This window comes from Hyperolius riggenbachi, chromosome 6 (assembly GCF_040937935.1).
Source record: "Hyperolius riggenbachi isolate aHypRig1 chromosome 6, aHypRig1.pri, whole genome shotgun sequence".
Classification (NCBI taxonomy): domain Eukaryota; kingdom Metazoa; phylum Chordata; class Amphibia; order Anura; family Hyperoliidae; genus Hyperolius; species Hyperolius riggenbachi.
The window spans coordinates 358477363-358501955 of NC_090651.1; the positions used below are offsets into that span (position 1 = coordinate 358477363).

At 46.0% G+C, this 24593-nt stretch overlaps 1 protein-coding gene across 1 annotated transcript in view; it reads right to left on the bottom strand.

Annotated features, from left to right (window-relative positions):
* Nucleotides 1–24593, bottom strand: part of TMCO4 (transmembrane and coiled-coil domains 4) — a 92274-nt gene that overhangs the window by 64620 nt on the left and 3061 nt on the right. The window contains exons 2-5 of the mRNA XM_068241749.1: nt 16421–16575; nt 13080–13254; nt 11344–11371; nt 10269–10401 (exon numbers count right to left, since the gene is read on the bottom strand). Coding sequence (XP_068097850.1) covers nt 10269–10401; nt 11344–11371; nt 13080–13254; nt 16421–16551 — 467 coding nt within the window. The 5' untranslated portion in view covers nt 16552–16575. The remainder of the gene's footprint in view (nt 1–10268; nt 10402–11343; nt 11372–13079; nt 13255–16420; nt 16576–24593) is intronic.

Genomic DNA, 24593 nt, shown 5'->3' on the forward strand with positions numbered 1-24593 from the left:
CTCTGCCACATGCTAGATGCGCACAGTACAACTGCCACTCCATGGCCTCTGCCACATGCGCACAGTACAACTGCCGCTCCCTGGCCTCTGCCACATGCTACCTGCGCACAGTACAACTGCCGCTCCCTGGCCTCTGCCACATGCTACATGCGCACAGTACAACTGCCGCTCCCTGGCCTCTGCACATGCTACATGCGCACAGTACAACTGCCGCTCCCTGGCCTCTGCCACACGCTATGTGCGCACAGTACAACTGCCGCTCCCTGGCCTCTGCCACATGCTACATGCGCACAGTACAAATGCCACTCCCTGGCCTCTGCCACAAGCTACGTGCGCACAGTACAACTGCCTCTCCCTGGCCTCTGCCAAATGCTACATGCGCACAGTACAACTGCCGCTCCATGGCCTCTGCCACACGCTATGTGCGCACAGTACAACTGCAGCTCCCTGGCCTCTGCCACATGCTACATGTGCACGGTACAACTGCCGCTCCCTGGCCTCTGCCACATGCTACATGCGCACAGTACAACTGCCGCTCCCTGGCCTCTGCCACACGCTATGTGCACACAGTACAACTGCCGCTCCCTGGCCTCTGCCACACGCTATGTGCACACAGTACAACTGCCACTCCCTGGCCTCTGCCACATGCTACGTGCACACAGTACAGCTGCCACTCCCTGGCCTCTGCACATGCTACGTGCGCACAGTACAACTGCCGCTCCCTGGCCTCTGCCACATGCTACATGCGCACAGTACAACTGCCCCTGCCTGGCCTCTGCCACATGCTACATGCGCACAGTACAACTGCCGCTCCCTGGCCTCTGCCACATGCTACATGCGCACAGTACAACTGCCGCTCCCTGGCCTCTGCCACACGCTATGTGCACACAGTACAACTGCCGCTCCCTGGCCTCTGCCACACGCTATGTGCACACAGTACAACTGCAGCTCCCTGGCCTCTGCCACATGCTACATGCGCATAGTACAACTGCCGCTCCCTGGCCTCTGCACATGCTACGTGCGCACAGTACAACTGCCGCTCCCTGGCCTCTGCCACATGCTACATGCGCACAGTACAACTGCCGCTCCCTGGCCTCTGCCACATGCTACATGCGCACAGTACAACTGCCGCTCCCTGGCCTCTGCCACATGCTATGTGCACACAGTACAACTGCCGCTCCATGGCCTCTGCCACATGCTACATGCGCACAGTACAACTGCCGCTCCCTGGCCTCTGCCACATGCTATGTGCACACAGTACAACTGCCGCTCCCTGGCCTCTGCCACATGCTACATGCGCACAGTACAACTGCCGCTCCCTGGCCTCTGCACATGCTACGTGCGCACAGTACAACTGCCGCTCCCTGGCCTCTGCCACATGCTACATGCACACAGTACAACTGCCGCTCCCTGGCCTCTACCACATGCTACATGCGCACAGTACAACTGCCGCTCCCTGGCCTCTGCCACATGCTATGTGCACACAGTACAACTGCCGCTCCCTGGCCTCTGCCACATGCTATGTGCACACAGTACAACTGCCAACCTATTGAGGGGAGGGGGGCTGCATCTGACTACCTAATACTGGAGGCTCTTGTGGCTACCTATACTGAGTGAGGGGGCTGCATCCGACTAACTAAAGGTGGCCAATAACAATCCAATTTCTAGCGAAAAATCGTTCGAGCGATCAGATAATTCTGATCGGAAGAAAAATCGTTCACTACACCATATACAAGCCAATCTTTGCTTCCTATCTATCACAACCAACTAGAAAATCCAAATTTTGGTTTGTATTTTAAAGGAGAACAGAGGCGCCAAAAGGATAAAAACAGTACTTAAAATGTTTAAAATAGCTTAGGAGGAAGTGGTGGACTTACCTCCCTCAAGCAGACACAACAAGCTGTGCATTCAAGACAAAGTAAATTTATTGGTACACTGCAGGGGTTAATCGCAACGCGTTTCGCAGGCACTAGCCCGCTTCCTCAGGCAACACATGACAGGAGTACACAACAGCAAGGTGTCCGGATTGCGCCTGGCGCCAGGTGCAATCCAGACACCTTGCTGTTGTGTACTCCTCTCATTTGTTGCCTGAGGAAGCAGGCTAGTGCCTGCGAAACGCGTTGCGATTAACCCCTGGAGTGTACCAATAAATTTACTTGAGTGGCCTCAAGCAGGCTGGAGGAAGCCCCAGGTAAGTTTAAAACCTGAGACTTCTTTCAGCTCAGGTTCTTTCAGGAATTGCAAAGGGACAAGTTAAAAAAATAGAAGAAATGATTGATATTCGCCATGTAATTCTTTCATGTTGTTTGATCCACAATGAGCCTGCAGGTCATCATCTTTACCGCTGGCAGACAAGAAAAACACTAGACAGCACCAACTGCCATTATCTATAACCACACCCACTAACAATGTGATAGGGAATAGGCTTTTTTTTTAATAACTATACATATGTACAGAGGGAGATACTGGTTGCTTGGCAGTTGGAAAAAGCCGTTATTTCCCACAATGCAACGAGGTTCACAGACAGCAAACTGTTAGGACCATGGTCATGACATCACACCATGGGAGGGGTTTCACCACAATATCAGCCACACAGTACCCCCTGATGATCTATTAGTGAAAATGTAAAGATTTCTCGTGGGAAAGTGGGTATCAGCTACTGATTAGGATGAAGTTCATTCCTTAGTCCCTCTTTAAAGTGGACCCAAATTAAAAATACAAGATTTCAGAAATTAAATCTATTTTCTAAATTATAATAATAAATAGCAGCCTTTTTTAGCTGCATGATGACAAATATAAAATATTTTACATTTATTGGAGGAATCCCTCCCTTCCTTTCATATTGCCGGGATTTTCCAGCAAACTGGTGGAGATAAAAAACAAAAACAAAACACAGGCTGCTACTGATGATGTCACAGGGGAGGTGATCTCAGCTTGTGTGAGATTTCACATAGACAACGCCCCTGTGAGGGAGGGTAGCTGATGACAAACACACCCATGATCTAAAACCTCCTACTAAGCTCAGAAGTAATGGCTGCCACCTGTGTAACCCTAGTTATAAATCGGAAAATTGTATACTCACCTTCCGTAATTTTCCTTTCCTGGATCAAACGATGGCGGCATACATATGGGTTATGGCTCCGCCCCCTGAACCCGATAGGACAGACTACCTATAAAACCTTTTGACCTGCCCCCTCCAGCCATTCTTGGTGTAAATCAGTCCTCGAATGGACCAGAGGGAGGGATTGGTATGCCGCCATCGTTTGATCCAGGAAAGGAAAATTACGGAAGGTGAGTATACAATTTTCCGATTTCCTGGACCAAACATGGCGGCATACATATGGGATGTAACAAATCACACTTGAGGGAGGGAATGCTGCAAAAGTAACAAAATTTATTTACACAGATAATACAGCTCTTCCAAAATCCACAGAAGACAAGGCAGCAGGATCAACATGATAATGTTTGAGGAATGTGCTTACAGAAGACCAACCTGCTGCTCTACATACAGATTCAACTGAAACTTTAGAAAAACATGCCCAGGAGGCAGACATGCCCCTGGTAGAATGAGCATTAATCTCTCTCGGAACAGGTAACCCCCTAATGCTGTAACATTTTTGAATCGTCTTAACCAGCCAAGAAGCAATGGTCCTAGAGGTAACCTGCATGCCCTTTCTTGGACCTCTGAAATTAATAAATAAGTGGTCGGAAGACCTGAAAGAGGCCGTGGCCTCCAGATAAGACTTAATTGATTGTCCCACATCCAGTGGGTGACATGCCTCCTCCAAGAAGAAAGTAGGTAGAGAGAGTTCCTGATTTATATGGAATCCTGAAGCAACCTTTGGGATGAAATGTAACACAGGCCTAACCACTACCCTATCTGGGAAAAACTCCAATAGGTTATTGGCACAACCCAGGGCCTGTAAGTCTGAGACTCTCTTTCCGGATGCCATAGCGGTTAGAAAGACTGTTCTTAGAACTAAATTCTCCAAAGAAATTGATTGAAGTGGGAAGAAAGGAGGGGAAGACAATACCTCCAATACCATTGTCAGATCCCACTTTGGGAAGAAAGGCTTTCTAGGTGGACGGATCTTGAAAACTGCTTGCACAAACTGTATCACCAATGGATGGACCGCCCATCGGTGGTTTGTCAAGGCTGAAAGAGCAGACACCTGAACTTTAATAGCTGCCACACTGAGACCCTTGCCCACTCCTGTTTGTAAAAAATCCAATACATTCTGGACTTCTGGACGCAGACTGTCGAAGCCTTTATCAAGAGCATAAGCAACAAACTTCTCCCAGATACGATAATAGGTAGTATTCGTAGAAGGCTTCCTTGCTTTTAACAGAGTCTCTATCACCTGAGAGGAGCATCCGACATCAGTATACTTCTTCCTCTCAATTTCCAGGCCGCTAAACTCAGACCGCTGACTCCTGGATGAAGAAGGCGACCTTGTGACAGAAGATCGTGATTCGGTGGTAACTTGATTGGGTCTTCTATGCTCAGAAACATTGCTAAGGCGAACCAAGGTCTCCTGGGCCAGAAGGGAAGTATAGCGATGATCGTGCACCGCTCCCTGCAAAGCCTTTGAAGAAACCTGGGGATCAGAGGAAACGGAGGGAAGGCATATCCCAGGGAGAAGTTCCATTCTTGGACCAGGCAATCCACTGCTGCTGATGCTGGGTGCTGAAAGCGAGAAAAGAATCTCTGTACTTTGTTGTTCTGGGGAGAGGCCAATAGATCTATCTGTGGATATCCCCACCTCCTGGTAATCCACTGGAAGATCCTCTTGTCCAGAGACCACTCGTGGGGATCTGCAAATTCCCTGCTTAGGTGATCCGCTAATATATTCTTCTCTCCCGGGAGATAAGTTGCTGTGAGGTCTGACAGATTCCTCATTGCCCAGGCCATCAGATGTCCAGTCTCTTGAAGGAGTGACCGACTCCTGGTACCTCCCTGTCTCCTGATATAAGCCACTGCGGACACGTTGTCTATCTTCAATAAGACCGATCTTCCGTATATCAGGTGTTGGAAGGCCTTCAAGGCCAGGAATGCCGCTCTCAGTTCCAGGAGATTCGAGGGAACTCCCTCCTGTAATGTCCTCCATTTGTTCTGCATCTGGATCCCATTGCAGTGGGCCCCCCAACCTCTTATACTGGCATCTGTGGTAATTACTATCGGCACATCTGGCTGGATCTGCCGACAATTCCTTAGATTCTGCTCCCTGGTCCACCATCTGAGGGAAATCCTCACCTGGAGGGGAAGATGGAACCTCTGTACCAAGCTTGTTCTGTTCCAATGATGCAAAAAGAATATCTGAAGCTCTCTGAGGAACCAGTGTGCCCACTTTACCATCGGGATAGATGATGACAAGGTCCCCAACAGACTTAAACAGTCCCTGGTGGTCAGAAAAGGAACTTTCAGAGCCCTCTGCACCTTCATCTGGATTGTGACAATCTTCTGATCCGGCAGGCATACTTGATTTTGTATTGTCCTGAATCTTGCTCCTAGAAAAATCAGATCCTGTGCAGGAGAGAGCTGACTCTTCTTGGTATTTACTAACCAGCCCAAGCGATGGAGTAGATTGAGCAGGATTTCCTGATGTTGCAACAACTCCTGACGATCCTGATGAAGTAACAGGATGTCGTCCAGGTAATGGTAAATCCTCAATCCCTGAAGCCTCAAATATGCAATTACTGGCAGTAGCACCTTGGTAAAGGTTCTTGGGGCTGTGGAGAGACCGAAAGGCAAACATCGGAACTGATAGGCTCTTCCATTTAGTGAGAACCTGAGAAACTTCTGGAACTCTCTTTTTATGGGAATGTGAAGGTAGGCATCGGATAAATCTACTGTCGACATCCAATCCCCTACAGCTATCATTGGAATGATGGATTGCAGAGACTCCATCTTGAAGTGACTGATCTTTATGTGTTTGTTCAGGAACTTCAGGTCGAGTATCGGTCTCCAGCCTCCTGTAGACTTTCTTACTAAGAATAGTAGAGAAAAGATTCCCCTCCGACATTCTTTGCTTGATAATGGAATGATCGCTTCTTCCTCCAGTAATGTCTCTACAAATTCGTTTAGGGTCTGAGACTTCTCGTTGTTTTGAGGCATGGTTGTGGCCATGAATTTGAAGTGTGGGGGATTCTTCTTGAACCTCCAGGAGTGACCCGTCCTCAGAGTATTTAACACCCAGGGATCTCTGATTATCCCTACCCAAGATCTCCAATAGAGGCCTAATCTGGCCCCTACCGGATAATCCTGAGTAAGCGCCCCATCAAAAACGCTTTGGATTCTGCAGAGTGTCGGAGGAAGCCTTTGCCTTCATCCCCTTCATAAAGGTGGACTGTGTCCCCTTCCAGCTTCTGTTAAACTGCCTCCCCGGCTTATAAGATCTTGCTTGTTGAAACCTGCTGTTGGGGACTCTTCTTGGGGCCTGCTGTCTGAAGGGCCTCTGTTTCCTATCCTGTGGAATCAGGCCCGATTTTCCTCCCGTCACCATCGAAATAGCACTATCCATCTGAGCGCCAAACAAACGGGAACCATCAAAGGGAATCTTACACCAATTAGACTTTGATGCTTGATCGGCTGACCAGGGCTTCAGCCACAGGGCCCTTCTGGCGGTGACACTGTATAACATTGATCTTGCCGCTGATCTAATGATGTCAATGGCCGCTTCCCCCATGAAATCTCCTGTCAATTTCAACTCATCCAGAGCCTTTATGATCTCCTGCTTGTCAGCACCTGCATTGATTGCTGCCTCCACGTTGTCTACCCATACGCGAGTGGCCTTTGCTAGGGAGGTCAAGGCGATGGCTGGCCTGCAGGCTGAACCGGCAGACAGAAAGGCCTTTCTAACATCCGTGTCTATCTTCCTGTCTAAAGGTTCCTTGAAGGCAACCACGTTTTCCATAGGCAGAGTCACATGCTTGGCCAGTCTGGCCACTGATGCATCAACTACCGGCGCCGAGTCCAATAACTTTGCATCCTCCTGCCTCAGAGGATAAAGTTTAGACAGTTTATTATTGAGAGATGGTTTTTGTTCCACCTTACTCCATTCTTTCAGCATAACATCTTTTATCACTTTCATGAATGGGAAAACCTTTGGTTGCTGGTCTAAATGAGGATAGTACTTATCTGGCTCCTGCACTGTACCCTCCTCATCTTGCCATTCAATAGCTGCCTTAATAGCTGTAAGAAATGCAGGCACTAGGGCAAAATTAAACCCCACTGGGGATAAATCCTCTTGAGACAGATGGTCTTCCGGAAGAGCCTGAGCAACTGCTGCTGTCCCAGGCTGAGAAGGTGCCATATTCTGGAAAGTCTCCTGCACCGCCTGTTGGATGAAAGCTAACACCTGTTGGTTATCAGAGTCTCTGTCCCTTCCGAGCTCTGCAAAGCAAGCCTCGCAAACCCTCTTATCAGGCATTGCTGGCAGGGAGCATGACCAGCATTGATTCTGAACAGGTCTCTGGAAAGGCTCAAAGGGGTCTGACTCTGGAGACCTATTCCACTCCCCCCTGCCTTTCCTAGGGGACCTATTCTCATAGCGTCCTCTCCGTCTGTCGGCGGAAAAGCGATCAGTGGACCGCTCTCTCCTTCTGTCTCTGGAACGTCTATGTGAAGGGGAACGGTACTGCCGTCTCCTAGACGATTCCCTGTATCTTCTGCTTCTGCTCCGGGATCTACTTCTGCGGTCTCTAGGAGATCTTCTCCGGGATCTACTCCTATGCTCTCTGGAGGACCTTCTCCTGGCTGCAGACTTGTTACGGGAATGATGGCTCCTGTCTCTGGAACGTGACCGAGATTGCCGTCTCTTAGATGCCGACTTGCGATCTTTCGGCACCTGGCCACTTCCTCCTTCCCCCGGACTGTGGAAACATAGAATACACATATGTTTCCACAAGAATCCGTGTATACCAGAAATACAAAATGAGGGAAAGCACTCTTTTAACCTGGAACCCCTGTGCTTGGGAGAACTTAAAAGGATCACCCTGTGTGCATAATCAGAAAGGCTGCTTTTAGCAGCCCATTACCTGACAACGACCACCTCCTCTCTAGGCTCCACATTATCCATTTCTCTATTTAAGAGAAAGATAAAGAGCCATAAGAAAGTTTACCATAACAGCATAGAAATTGCATAGCATTGCATTGCATTTCATAATAATACTGTGAATCATACCTGCTCCAGCAGACAGATCAGCATGTAATCCTGGGTCAGATCAGCTTCAGCTCGTACAGCCTTCAGCTCAGTCCCCTGTCAGCGCCTGCTGTCTCAATCAGAGACGCCAAAGCAGCGTGCGAGACTCAGAGCTGCTTCCGGGTCCTCCCCAAATGCAGAAGAGCAGCCAATCAGCGGCGACTCTGCAAATCTCGCCTCTCGCGAGAGTTCCTGCGCATCGGCGCTATGATGCTAGACGGAGGGGTCAGGCGGCGCCATTAAGAAAGAGGGCAGCCGGCCACAAACAGCAAAGCTGCTGCACACGGAGGAAAACGCCATTAAACCCTATTTAAGGGTACAGGACGCTCCTCAAGGACGGGAGAGGCTGAACCCGTCCTGCACAGGCTTGAAAAAAAAAAGAAAGGTAAAAGAGAAATAAAGAAAAAATAAAAGGAAAAAAAATAGGCAACCTGTCCATTCGAGGACAGAAAAAAAAAGAATGGCTGGAGGGGGCAGGTCAAAAGGTTTTATAGGTAGTCTGTCCTATCGGGTTCAGGGGGCGGAGCCATAACCCATATGTATGCCGCCATGTTTGGTCCAGGAAAAAGAGAAGGGTGAAAAGCATGCACTGAAATGCTCAGGCAGGGAACACACTTGACTTTCAGTTTTCTGCGCGCGTTTTTCTGCATACTTTTTCTGCACACAAGTGTGTTTCCATGCAGGAAAATGTGCACGTTTTTTCACAGCAGCTGATGTAATAGATACAGTAAACTGCCAAAATGTGCAGAATCAGGATGCAGAATGTCATTTTTTTTCTGCGCGCGAACAACACAGTAAGGCTACTTGCACACCAAGACGTTGCATTAGGTGCCACGTTAAGGTCGCATAACGTGCACCTAACGCATCGTATGGTGCTGCAAGAGAGGACGGTAGAATGAGCCGCGTTAGGCGGCTCTATCCCTATAAGGTCTCCCAGAGTGGCGCTGATTGGCCGGCGGGACCACGTGATGCGGAGCGAGACACTCCGCATCACGTGGTCCCGCCGGCCAATCAGCGGCCGACCAGTGCAGTGAATATTAAGTAGCGATGTGCGCGGCTACTGTAGCTGGCTCTCCCCGCCTCCTCTCCGCCCCCCACTGCGCACGTGCAAACAGTCTAACGCAGCTATAGCCGCTGTAACGCCGTAGCATGCTGCACTTTCCGGACAACGTGCAGCGTTACATGTAACGCAAGGTGGGCTGTGTGAACAGCCCACTTGTGTTACATTGCTGTGCGTTGGGGGAGCGTTACAGGCGCACGCGTCCCTGTGTGGAAGCAGCCTAAGTGTGTACTAGCACATTGATTAACATGAGTTCTCAGTTTTTCTGTGCAGAAAACGCGCACGAAAACAGTCAAGTGTGTTCCCTGCCTCATGATAGGCTTAAAGAGAACCGGAGACGTTCAAGAGAAAAATTTTATACATACCTGGGGCTTCCTCTAGCCCCATAAGCCTGGATCGCTCCCACGCCGCCGTCCTCCGCTTCCTCTGTCCACCGATACCGGGTCCCGTACTCCCAGCCAGTCGAGGCAAGCGCACTGCATCACTGCCGGCGGACGCGGCCAATTTTCCGCATCACAGGGGCTCCCAGCATACCCTTACGCGTGCGGCTGCATACTGCGCAGGCGCATGCGTACAGATATGAAGGGAGCCCCTGTTCATGCGGAAAATTGGTTGTGTCCGCCGGAAGTGACGGGCCCCGGTACCGGCGATAGAGGAAGCGGAGGACGGCAGCGTGGGAGCGATCCAGGCTTTTGGGGCTGGAGGAAGCCCCAGGTATGTATAGTAGCCTTTCCTATTTTTTGTTTTTCTCCGTCTCTGGTTCCCTTTAAAGGAGTGTTTTGTATGTGTCAGAGTGGTGCAACTAAATATTTTGAATTAAAAACATGTTTGGTTTGGGTCCGCTTTAAGGCTGTTTTTTACTATCCGTTATTTGCTGCCTTTTGAGATTCGTTTCCAATCATATGCAAATCACAACTGCACAAAAATTACATTGTAAAATTGCATTGCAGCATAAAATAATGCCCTTATCTAAATCTCTATACCGGTATACAAGGAAAGGTGCTTACTCTGAGGGCTCCTCGGTGGTCTCCTTCAGCCTCTGCATGAGGGACTCTTCGCTCATTTCCATTGTTTCCGGAGGAACGCGAAGCAGCCAGGACACGTGGGAGATCAAGACGCGGCTACGAGCATCGTAATATCCTGTGCGGACACAGATCAACGACTTATCAGATATACGGAAGCTGATATGAAACAGAGCCACTGGCCCCTCCAAAAGATCTGAGCTGGAGACGGGGAAGGTAGATATTGTAGGCACTATTGTGCCTGAGCCACAGCAGTCATCCTTGTCGGCTGCGGTTTTGGGGGAGCCATTGCTGGATCCCTGAGATTTAGGAGGACGGGGGAAGCCTCATTAGGATCCAGAGTCTTCCCCCTCCCGAGGTAAGTATGCCCCAAGGTTAATTTTTTATTTTTTTTTTTATTACAGAGTCTCTTTAACTACCCAAAGACCGGATCATGCCCATGGGCGTGACCGCGGCGCCAGCCCCAGGACCACCTAAGGCCAATTAGAGTCAAGTCCTGGGGCTGGCTACTGCAGATCACGTGCAGGCTGCGATTCGCCGCTCGGGAGACTGTAAGACGGAGAAACCGCCGTTTAATAGGGCTGTACAGCGATGCGATCTGCAGTGTGATACGGCTGTCCCCTCCAGAGGCACAAAGGTGATCCGCTGTCATAGGCTGAAGCCTATGACAGCTGATCACGGGGATTGGATGCCGGGGGGAGGGAGGGGGGGTACAATAGTTTAAAAAAAAACAAAAAAAAAAACATTTTTTATAAAAAAAAAAAAATAATAATACACAAACATCTGGGGGGCAATCAGACTCCACCAACAGAGAGCTCTGTTGGTGGGAAGAAAAAGGGGGGGGAATCACTTGTGTGCTGTGTCGTGTGGCCCTGCAGCTTGGCCTTAAAGCTGCAGTGGCCAATTTAATTAAAAATGGCCTGGTCTTTAGGAGGGTTTAGCATTGTGGTCCTCAAGTGGTTAAAGTCTGACTAAACAGTAAGGTCTCAGGTCCATGATTTTTTTTTCAATGAAACGATGTACTTTTCTGTAGAAAACAAAACTTCACAGTTTTACTCACCATCACGTAGGCAGAAAGACACCAAATCCTGCAAGAGAAGGGGAGGAGCTTATTATAATAAGTCAGCAAATTACAAGATGATGACAAAAGACAAAAACAGATCTGCAAGACCTAAAGTGACTTTGTCATTAGGTAAGAAAGCGAGGGAGGTCCAGCCCTGTCTGTACAGCAGATTTCTGGGTGAAGGACAATACCTGTGAGGGGATAGCAGAGAGTATACTCACCTTCTCTATGGCAGTCTTCATGCTGGCAGGTCCCGCACTGCTCTGTCCCATACCACTTACATATACCGTTCTGGACATTTCTACTTTCACATAAAGCAAAGCACAAGCACTGACGTGCTGGTCAGCATGAGGATTGTAAGAGTAGGTTCACACTTGTTTAAAAAACGTAACCGTGGCTCCGTTTTGGGGCCAGGACCAGAAAACTGAGCCATGGATACGGACGTTAAAAATAGCAGCAGTCTTCACTCACTTTCAAAACAGATCTGTGTGCGTTCCGGGGGATCTGTCTTGTTGTCGGGACTTCATGGAACCCGGATACACGAGGGGGTAAGCCTCGAGTTTACTTTAACGTGGATCTGAACTCAGAACTTCCTCTCTGCTCTAGAAGACAGGCAACAGCACAGTAACTGTTACAAAAAAAACATTTATAGAGCTTATAGAGCTCTGTCAGGGATGATGCAGTGTAGTTACTTTTTGGTTTGCTGGCAGCACAGAAAGGGTTTAACTACCATGGTAACATATTAGCTCTCAATTCAGCAGACAGCTGGGAGCTCAAATTACAGTAGCTCATTACTTGCTGAGAAGGGAGAATTAGATAGGCTGTTCTCTATAAACACATTAGAGCATTAAGTGTAAATAGGGCCTTAAGGAGAACCTGAGGCAGTTTTTACTAAAGATGATAGGACACAGAGGCATCTTCTATGCACAATGACATGCCTCTGTGTCCCTCTAGTGCCGCCGCCAGTCCCCCCCATACTTTGCGTTCCCCCCCGATAAATAGCGCCAGGCTAGTGACAATCCGATTGTCGCTAGCCTGCTGTTTACCTGTCAGCTTGTCAATCAGTGTCCTCCTCCACCTCCCTCCGCATTGCTTCCCCCATTAGTCAGCTTCCTCCAAATGGAAGCTAAGCCGGGACCCGGAAGCCTGGCTCTGTTTTGCAGGAGGGACAGCAGAGCCCAGGGGGGACTAGCGGTGGCAATAGGACGCAGAGGCATATCATTGTACACAGAACATGCCTCTGTGTCCTATTATCTTTAGTGAAATCCTGCCTCAACAAAAAGGTAGAGGCGTTGACTTTGCCAGTCCAGATGGTGTATTGAAACAGATTCTCCCTGGATAACAGGAGTCCTCGTTACTCCTTTGTCCTGTCGCCATCTCTCCTGAGGCTGGTGAACTGATTGAGCAAATGAACAGAAAGTGCTGACTAGTTATATCTGCAGATGAGGTGCACTACCTCTGCAAAGGGAGATATGGTATATGGTGTTCACTGAACCTCACACTGCAGTCATGAGTACGTTAGTCATGTTAGTTACCTGCCATGTCTGGAAGATCTCTAACCCATCACTGTAATGTAAGGGTAATACTGAATAACTTTATATTACAATATAGCTTGTTTAGCTTTTCTTGAACGCACCGAGAACCTGTTACTACATAAGCCGAGATAAGAGCTGTGGAGGCCAGAATGCAATTATTGTGAATGCAGATAGACAAGTGACAATGTGCCCCCTTACCTGTGTTATAATAGTCGGGTTCTCTTTCATGACGGAATCTTCCAGGAGAACCTTAGTGAAGGTGTCCGTCCCTTCTCCTCCCAGACCGCTGGCGAATGCCTCCATGGCCGGGATGACGCTCGGGGAAAGGTCCAACCAAATCACCAGACCCTCCACAAACTTCTGACAGAAATCCCTGCACAATAACGAATAGTGATTACTTTTCCCTACAGATCAGAGGCCTTGCCTCGTACACTGCTGGGGAACTACAACTCCCAGCATGCCGCGACAGTTATAAATATTTTAACACAGAAGACGCTGGCGTATCAAATCAATAGTAATAATTCCAAAGATAGAGTAATTCCTCTTCATTTAGTTCATTCTGTATCGGCCAAAACAGTTTGCTGTCAAAGCTTGCTGGTATTTGTAGTTTCCCAAAACTTCCAGATATATCTTAGTGGCCTCAATAGTTCAGTAAACAATATATAAAACTACCGTATTATGTCAATTAACCCTTAAGCTGCCAGCTATTTTTATTTTAGAAAGCTACACGCCAGTGCCATGTATGTTTAAAATGTGTTTATTACAGGACACCCAAGGTGAAAATAAACTAATGAAATAAACCATTGTATCTATCTTCCTTCTCCTAAAAATGACTTAAGATATTCCACAGTTTTAATTTTATGTTTAAATCTACTTTTTAAGTTTTAATGGTTTTATTTTTTTTTCGTTCAATGAGACATTCATTGAAGTATGCTAGAGCTAAAAATCTATGAAGTATTGACCCTTTTTATCTCTTTCCTGCTCTCAGAAGCAATTTTTTGCTAAGAAAGTGTTTTATAGTTGGAATTTCTTATCAGTGAGGGTCACACTGTAGTCAGTTCCTGTCTGAGTCAGCCACTTACATACCTGATATTTAACTCTTTCAGGCAGAGAAAGAAAAAAAAAGGAACACAGCATAGTTTTATTTGTGTGGTTGGCTCTGTACATACACATGTCTATCTCATCATGTCACGTCACCTTGGGTATCCTTTAAATGTCTTGCCTAAATCAACATATACTTAAGTCCACATTAGTCAGTAGGGAGGGAAGGGCCCTCTCACCATACTATGCTAATTATTATGAAAATCTATTTATTGAAGTATTTATATAGCGCCGACATATTACACAGCGCTATACAGAGTACATAGTCATGTCACTAACTGTCCCTCAGAAGAGCTCACAATCAAGTTCCTACCATAGTCATATGTCTATGTATGCATCGTGTAGTGCATGTATCATAGTCTAAGGTCAATTTAGGGGGAAGCCAATTAACTTATCTGTATGTTTTTTTGGATGTGGGAGGAAACCGTAATTCCCAGAAGAAACCCACGCAGGCATGGGGGGAAACATACAAACTCCTTAAAGATGTTGACCTGGCTGGGATTCGAACTGGGAACCCAGTGCTACAAGGCGAGAGTGCTAACCACTAGGTCATCGTGTGAAATGGACTAATAAAATCTTGCAGTGACAGCTTTTGATTGGTCCATTTTCACGCTGCACAGATTAGCTGTAATGTTTGCATAATTCTGTATCATCTCAGAATTATTTGTACATTTTAAGTAAAGTAGAAAGTTGGCACTGATCCAAAATATTGTACTAAATTCCTTAAAGAGAAACCGTAACCAAGAATTGAGCTTCATCCCAATCAGTAGCCGATACCCCCTTTCCCATGAGAAATCTTTTCCTTTTCACAAACGGATCATCAGGGGGTCTGTATGGCTAATATTGTGGTAAAACCCCTCCCACAGTGTGATGTCAGGACCATGATCCTGACAGTTTCCTGTCTGTGAACCTCATTGCATTGTGGGAAATAGCTGTGTACAACTGTTTCCAACTGCCAAAAAAAGCAAGCAGCCTCTCCTTCCACTGACATCACCTACCAGCAGTAAAAATGTTACCATGTCAGAATGTAAACCAGGTAGAGGAAAGATTTTACAATGGGCAAACACTGACTAAATCATTTATACATAATTATTGTAAAAATTAAGCACTTTATTACATTATTTTCACTGGAGTTCCTTTTTAAAGAGGAACTATCAAATAAACTGTCATTCTGTAAATCCCACATGCAGTAGTATACCTGTGGAGCTTTTAGCCAGCAACAATAGAAAGCTTTTCAAAGTCTCTGAAAAGAATGCCTTGTTTATCAGCTTTTTGTAACAATGTCGGCGTTGGGGCCAGAGCTGTACCATGTAGCTAGGTTCCACTTCACTATTCACAGAGGAATGATTTACTGTTTGTTTCTGCCCTGCTCACACTCGCTACTTTCTCACAGATCATATGAAAACAGCTGACAGATTTTTCAGCTACAGAGAAAGGATCTGAAGAGAAGGACCTGTACTTTATTCCTGTTTTTGCATGCTTACACCCCTCATTCAGAATGAGCTCTTCCCCCGGCTGCAATTTCTGTTTACTTTACATTACATAAGGCAGAGAGGGACACAGGAACAGCTGAGGAGTTAGCATATTGATGCTCTATTTCTGTTTTCTATCATTCTTAAAGTGAACCTCCAGACTAAAAATTGACTCAGCAGAACTGAAAAGGCTTGGTGTTTCTTTAACAGATTCACAGCATCAGAACTTTGTTTCTCTTATACAAGCCTCATTTTTAGATGCACAGAAGAAAACTGCCCGGGCTTTTTCCCCCTGATGCTGTGCAAAGCATGATGGGATTTCTGATGTTGTTGATCTCGTTCTCCTGTTTTGGTGCAAATTTTTTTTTTTACATTTTGAATTTGACATTTGAAGCCTAGTGTGCGCAGCTGGGAGGGGTTATCAGGACACAGAACAGTTGGAACTGTGTCTCCTGCTCCCTGTCACCTCTTTTCAACCAAAAAGATGGCTTCCACCGTGAATCACAAACATTTGCCTGTTCTTTTAAAACAGGGAGAGTAAGAGATTACATTACCAATCTATTCTAATTAACATAACTAATGTAACTTAATGACAGAATGTTTGTTTATTCTGAAGTTCCCCTTTAAGAGATTCCAGTCACAGGATAACTGCTAGTGAGGACTGTTTCTGTATGCTGGATGTGCTGGACACAGTCCTCCATATTATTGCCCACAGTGAAAACGGCTAGGAATCACTGGAAATAGATGTGGCATTTAGAATTGTAGTTAAATTAACTTTGATAGCTGTCCTTTAAGACGTCAGTGGCAAAGAAGTATTGGGAAACGAAAACGCCTATAGACGTCTACTGCAGGCAGAGGTATTTCTTTACTAAATCGCCTTTCTATGTCTGTGGCATATGGATGTGAAAACACAGAACACTTATGGATGTCTGCGGAAGTCTAAGGGTTAAGAAGTTCCTGGATTACCTCTGTTCTTTCTCTGGGTAGAGCTGAGCCAATGAAATAGCACAGAGTCCAGCGTAGGCAAACCTGGCTGGTTCCTCCAGTGATCGCCCCAACACCACTCGCTCTCTCTGTCCGTCCGATTCATCCTGCATGATGGCGCCCCCCTCAGGATTCACCTGAAATAAAACCGGAAATGTAAAATGAATCACAGAATGGGCATGAATAGCTCTGTACATGAGTGTCGAGGGCCATACACGGGCAGATAAGAACATTGCATCACCAACTCAATCATCCCGCCCTAATGCTATATATCAGCAGATTTCAGATTACTCTCGAGTCGGCTGAACTGTGCTGCAGAAGATGTTAGCACTATAAATACATAATAATAATAATATGGTAGGACATTAGACTATGACTATGGTAGGATTAGATTGTGAGCTCCTCTAAGGATAGGCAGTGACATGACTATGTACTCTGTAATGTGCTGCAGAAGATGTCAGTGCTATATAAATACATAATAATAATAATAATATGATAGGACATTACACAATGGCTATGGTAGTGATTAGATTGTGAGCTCCTCTGAGGACAGTCAGTGACATGACTATGTACTCTGTACAGTGCTGCAGAAAATGTCAGTGCTATATAAATACATAATAATAATATGGTAAGATATTAGACTATGACTATGGTAGGATTAGATTGTGAGCTCCTCTGAGGACAGTCAGTGACAGGATTATGTACTCTGTAAAGTGTTGCAGGAGATGTTAGTGCTATATAAATACTTGGTGTAATTTGCCTTCTTAAAACAGAAGGAAATTTGCAATAATTCAGTTATAAGAGAACATTTGTGGTTACCCACAATGCACTACCACTGAATATGCAAATTACCCCTTTTCCCCCTTGGTAGGCCAAGCAAGCATCCAGAACCGCTGGTGTATAGCAAGCCTATAGCTTTAAGTTTTACACAGTCATATCAAACCCACATGTGACAGCCTGTTTCAGACTTTTGGACCTCATCAGTACATGGCAGGGATTGATATGGCTGTATGAGATAGGGCTTGGACCAGTACAACAGAGTAACCAAGCAGCTCAGGGTGACCCAAACTACTAGGAATGTATAGGGGATAAAAGGAACCAAAAAGCCCTCCTACTAAAAAAGCAAAGCTTGGTGTAATTGCCTTCTTAAACAGAAGGAAATTTGCAATAATTCAGTTATAAGTGAACATTTGTGGTTACCCACAATGCACTGCTACTGAATATGCAATTGATCCCTTTTCATATTTTTATTTTTATATGGTAGGAAGAGTTCCGTGGAGTTCTGTGTGGAGTTTACTTTCCATTTTAGTCACACAATAACAGGAATGTTAAGGACGTGATAAGGCAGAGATAATTATGTAAACAATCCTTACATGCTATTTTTCAGGTGAGTGGAATGAAAGCCGAGGTGAGTGATGTGATCAGGCAGGACAGATGCCACAGTTGTGCTGCGCGCTTTATACAAGGGTGATCAGAAGGACAAAATGCCCATCCAGTGTGTAAATCTGTGGCAATGATATAAGTGCCCAGCTAATATTCTCACTATTCAGCAGGCTGACTGTCATGTTCTGGGGTCCCCCTAAAAGGCTTGTATCCCCATTTAACCTGGGACTATGGCTACGGCATGGAGGAGAGATATCTAGCTGTATATGAGATAGCCACTCTATCTGTGCCACATCTCCAGGAGCGATGGACTCTCTGTATGCAATGGTGACGTGGAGGTTGTGAGAGGCTAAATGCAAGCCTGCTCCAGCATCTTACAAAAAAGAAAATATGCCATATTTATTTCCTTTTACACAATAGCAGTTGCCTGGCAGCTCTGCTGGTCTATGTGGCTGCAGTAGTGTCTGAATCACACACCTGAAACAAGCATGCGGCTAATCCTAGTCACACTTCAGTCAGAAACATCTGATATGCATGCTTGTTCAGGGTCTACGGCTAAAAGAACTGAAGGCAGAAGATCAGCAGGCAATATGCATTGTCTATGAGGAAATAAATATGGCAGCCTCCGTATCCCTCTCAGTTCAGTTGAATTGCTGAAGAACAGCAGAGCATGGAATACTGTAGTCTAACCAGTGAGGAAAATACTCACTAAGCTGGGGGAGTCGGGTGGCAACAAATATAAATTTTATTTCTTTATTTTACTGTCTGATGAAGTGGAGGTGATCTCCCCGAGTAACGTGTTGCATTGAAATTAATTTACACTTGCTAAACAAACTAAAAACAATTTATACTTACCTCCATGTCCTTCCCCCTGCTTATTGAATATTACACTAGCTGGTTAGACTACTGGACTACATGCTCTGCTATTCTTCAGCAATTCTCACCTGCGGATTGAATGCAGGCCATTCACCACGCGTACGAGAGGAATCAACGCAGGAGACTTGGGCGCAGGATACAGACGGTAGCTGACCCAAAGCCACGCCTTCCGAGGAAGCTAGCAGATGCTAGCGAAACATGTCAAGGCTACATGTGGCCTTGCAGTCCTGACCTCTTGGGGCCTCTCCCTCTGCCTCCTCGTATGTCCGCATGCTTGCCTGGTCCCCAACAAGGCAGCCGCACGCTCCTCAAGTGAACAGCAGCCATAAGGAACCGGATGCCAGTACCCTGCAGATCTGCACTGCATGAGGTGCATCCGTTATCTGGACTCATACTCAGCAATGCTGGTGAGCAATGAATGCAACTACTTGCACCCTTTCTGAAATACAAGTCTAAGGGCCCGTTCAGATCACAAATGTGGATGGGCCATGCGTGCGGAACGCGTGTGGACCGCAACGCGTACGAACGCATGGCCATCCGCGTTTGTGTGCGTTGCGTGGCTGATCCCATCACTGAAAAGTGAATGGGACAGCCACGCGTTTTAGCAAAATCTGCGTGCAGCATGCGTTCCCGGACCGCACAGGTCCAGAACGCATGCAGTGTGAACATCAGACATTGCACTCTATGCAATGTCTGATGTCGTGCGTATCGGCCACCTGCACGCGTTTCCAAAACGCGGCTGGAAACGCGTGCAGTGTGAACGGGCCCTAACCCGTGTATTTACCGGGAAGCTACCATTCACCAATATGGATGCTTTTGAATGCTTTACATAACCAACTGCTTATGCTGACTGGACTGCTGGTGCTATTTTGCTGCTGCACATATATTTTCTACTTTACTATGCATCTGCTTAAGCATGGAATCTATGTCACCTTGGCTGCAATTGCTGCTTAACCTTTCCTGCAAAACTGGCTGCATTGCTTGAACAGTCACAGTCAGTACATATGAGTGTTTCAGGATCTTTTGAGGATATCCTGCCTTGTGGAAACTCATCACCTGATTACAAGATTGCAAGCTTGCTATTTACAAACTTACCCTGCTGGAGTACTAGCTACTCATGCAATATATCAGGCTGCAGTAGGGTCTTATTCTAATCCATACTGATGTATTAGGCAGTTGGGAATAGTGGCATTGTATTTTGTGATTTTTGCATATGCTGGAGGTGCATGCCTAGGGGTGGGGGTGCACGTGGGATGCGGGGGAGGGACATTGGGGATTGGTCCTAGGGGTTTAGGAGTTTTTTATTGTTTAGAATTTCTATTAATAAAGTTTATATATTTTTACTACATTTATTGTTGATTTGTATTATTGGTATGTACGCTCCATTTCTTTTTCCTTCCTACATTGTTCAATATATATGGCTGATCCTGCTGCTGCACAAGTCCGGGCCGTGTTAAATACTATTCCCCCTCCAGGCCGCCATGGATGGTGGGGAATGAAATAATTCGGCTTCCAGCAATTGCTCCTTCTTCTGATGGCGCCGAAGTTACTCCCTGTGCGCTGCTATAGCCGTAATTTCTCTTATGGACTATGGTGGCGCTGGCTGCGCCCAGGTCTCCAGCGCTGGATTCACTGTGTTCGATTCACCACACCTAAAGACATGGCAACTGGCTCGTACTTCCATGTTATTTGCCACCTTATCATCAAATGCTCTCATCACTCCAGAGATAAAGGCCTGACTCATTCACTACTGTGGATGTTAATCGATACCATATATGGCTATCTGGTAAAATAAAGTTGAAAGTGACCAGTAGCAGCACAGCCATACTGGTGGTGATAGACAATACACACCCGCTAAAGGAACTCTGATAGCACTACATGCATGGCGATGACATAAATGTCACACTTCTCAAGAACAAATTCCTTTAGTTGGTTATAAACAGCATAATATACCTCCTCATATTTCACAGTCCAAAGTGACTTCTCATGGGGACTAAACCAGCCATAGATGGCGACAGGACAAAGGAGTAACAAGGACTCCTGTTATCCGGGGAGAACCTGTTCCAATACACCATCTGGACTGGCAAAGTCAGCACCTCTACCTTTTGTTGAGGCAGCATCCACACTGTATCACAGAAAACTATTTCTGAAATCAAAACCTGACATGCATTGTGGTGTAATGGCTGCTTTGTAACGTGGCTTACCACGCTGCAATGCACCACCTATGTGACGTTCACTTTACGGTGGTAGCATTGAGGTATAATGGGTTGCAGTGCGTTACCGCTAATCGCGCAAGTTAGCAGTGAAAGTGAAGCATCCTTTTCACTGACTATATGCTTCACTGAACCCAACACGGAGATAACATGCGCAGTGTTCTCCCCAGAATTTATTTCCAGCCGGGTGGCATGAAAAAGTAGCCGGGTGGGGCGAGATGAGAGAATGCAGGGCCGGTGCTTCTGTGATCAACTCTGCTTACAGAATAAGAGAAGATGAGCCGATGACAGCCGGGTGCTCAGAAAATCTAGTCGGGTGGAGCACCCGGCTAAAAGAGCCTGGGGAGATCACTGCATGCAGCAACGCTGCCCTGATCTGTTGCGTTCCTGCTGTCACAGGAGACGTAACGGGCACTGTAAACATGGCTTAGGACACCTGAAGTGAGAAGGATATGGAGGCTGACATATTTATTTCCTTTTAAACAATGCACATTGCTTGGCTATCCTGCGGATCTTCTTCTGCTAATACTTTTAGGCCTCTTTTCCACAGACAGATGAAGTGTGTGCTCAGCAAGCAGTTACCAGGTGTCAGTGAGCAGTTACCAGGCAGCAGCAAGCAGTTGTGAGAGTTTGAGAGGCATTTCAATGCCTATCAGCAGTTTGTGGAAAAGAGGCCTAAGTTATAGACACTGAATAAGCATGCAGCAGATCAGCTGCTCTGACTAATGACTGCCTAGATGCATGCATGTATGCATGCATGTATCAGGTGTGTAAACCATGCTTGTATCAGGTGTGTATCAAGTATTTAACCACTTGAGGACCGTGGGCTTTACCCCCCTTAAGGACCGGCCACTTTTTTTCCATTCAGACCACTGCAGCTTTCACGGTTTATTGCTCGCTCATACAACCTACCACCTAAATTAATTTTGGCTCCTTTTCTTGTCACTAATAAAGCTTTCTTTTGGTGCTATTTGATTGCTGCTGCGATTTTTACTTTTTATTATATTCATCAAAAAAGACATGAATTTTGGCCAAAAAAATTGATTTTTTTAACTTTCTGTGCTGACATTTTTCAAATAAAGTTAAATTTCCTATACATTTGAGCACGAAAGTTATTCTGCTACATGTCTTTGATAAAAAAAACAACAACCATTCAGTGTATATTTATTGGTTTGGGTAAAAGTTATAGCGTTTACAAACTATGGTGCAAAAAGTGAATTTTCCCATTTTCCAGCATCTCTGCCTTTTCTGACCACCTGTCATGTTTCATGAGGGGCTAAAATTCCAGGATAGCATAAATACCCCCCAAATGACCCCATTTTGGAAAGAAGACATCCCAAAGTATTCACTGAAAGGCATGGTGAGTTCATAGAAGATATTATTTTTTGTCACAAGTAAGCGGAAAATGACACTTTGTGACAAAAAAAAAAATAAATTAAAAAAAATAAACGTTTCCATTTCTTCTAACTTGCGACAAAAAAAAAAATTCAATCTGCCACGGACTCACTATGCTCCTCTCTGAATACCTTGAAGTGTCTACTTTCCAAAATGGGGTCATTTGTGGGGTGTGTTTACTGTCCTGACATTTTGGGGGGTGCTAAATTGTAAGCACCCCTGTAAAGCCTAAAGGTGCTCATTGGACTTTGGGCCCCTTAGCGCAGTTAGGCTGCAAAACAGAGCCACACATGTGGTATTGCTGTACTCAGGAGAAGTAGTATAATGTGTTTTGGGGTGTATTTTTACATATACCCATGCTGGGTGGGAGAAATATCTCTGTAAATGACAATTGTTTAATTTGTTTTACACACAATTGTCCATTTACAGAGAGATTTCTCCCACTCAGCATGGGTATGTGTAAAAATACACCCCAAAACACATTATACTACTTCTCCTGAGTACGGCGATACCACATGTGTGGCACTTTTTTGCACCCTAACTGCGCTAAGGGGCCCAAAGTCCAATGAGTACCTTTAGGATTTCACAGGTCATTTTTGTTTCAAGACTACTCCTCACGGTTTAGGGCCCCTAAAATGCCAGGGCAGTATAGGAACCCCACTAATGACCCCATTTTAGAAAGAAGACACCCCAAGTTATTCCATTAGGAGTATGGCGAGTTCATAGAAGATTTTATTTTTTGTCGCAAGTTAGCGGAAATTGATTTTAATTGTTTTTTTTCACAAAGTGTCATTTTCCGCTAATTTGTGACAAAAAATAAAATCTTCTATGAACTCACCATACTCCTAACGGAATACCTTTGGGTGTCTTCTTTCTAGAATGGGGTCATTTGTGGGGTTCCTATACTGCCCTGGCATTTTAGGGGCCCTAAACCGTGAGGAGTAGTCTTGAAACCAAATGTCGCACAATGACCTGTGAAATCCTAAAGGTACTCATTGGACTTTGGGCCCCTTAGTGCACTTGGGGTGTAAAAAAGTGCCACACATGTGGTACCGCCATACTCAAGAGAAGTAGTATAATGTGTTTTGGGGTGTATTTTTACACATACCCATGCTGGGTGGGAGAAATATCTCTATAAATCACAATTGTTTGATTTTTTTTACACACAATTGTCCATTTACAGACAGATTTCTCCCACTCAGCATGGGTATGTGTAATACACCCCAAAACACATTATACTACTTTTCCTGAGTACGGCGGTACCACATGTGTGACACTTTTTTGCAGCCTAGGTGCGCTAAGGGGCCCAACGTCCTATTCACAGGTCATTTTGAGGCATTTGTTTTCTAGACTACTCCTCACGGTTTAGGGCCCCTAAAATGCCAGGGCAGTATAGGAACCCCACTAATGACCCCATCTTAGAAAGAAGACACCCCAAGGTTAGGTGTATGGCGAGTTCATAGAAGATTTTATTTTTTGTCACAAGTTAGTGAAAAATGACACTTTGTGAAAAAAAAACAACAATAAAAATCAATTTCCGCTAACTTTTGACAAAAAATAAAATCTTCTATGATCTTGTCATACACCTAACAGAATACCTTGGGGTGTCTTTTTTTTCTAAAATGGAGTGACTTGTGGGGTTCCTATACCGCCCTGGCATTTTACGGGCCCAAAACCGTGAGTAGTCTGGAAACCAAATGTCTCAAAATGACTGTTCAGGGGTATAAGCATCTGCAAATTTTGATGACAGGTGGTTTATGAGGGGGCGAATTTTGTGGAACCGGTCATAAGCAGGGTGGCCTTTTAGATGACAGGTTGTATTGGGCCTAATCTGATGGATAGGAGTGCTAGGGGGGTTACAGGAGGTGATTGATGGGTGTCTCAGGGGGTGGTTAGAGGGGAAAATAGATGCAATCAATGCACTGGGGAGGTGATCGGAAGGGGGTCTGAGGGGGATCTGAGGGTTTGGCCGAGTGATCAGGAGCCCACACGGGGCAAATTAGGGCCTGATCTGATGGGTAGGTGTGCTAGGGGGTGACAGGAGGTGATTTATGGGTGTCTCAAGGTGTGATTAGAGGGGGGAATAGATGCAAGCAATGCACTGGCGAGGTGATCAGGGCTGGGGTCTGAGGGCGTTCTGAGGGTGTGGGCGGGTGATTGAGTGCCCTAGGGGCAGATAGGGGTCTAATCTGATAGGTAGCAGTGACAGGGAGTGATTGATGGGTAATTAGTGGGTGTTTAGGGTAGAGAACAGATGTAAACACTGCACTTGGGAGGTGATCGGACGT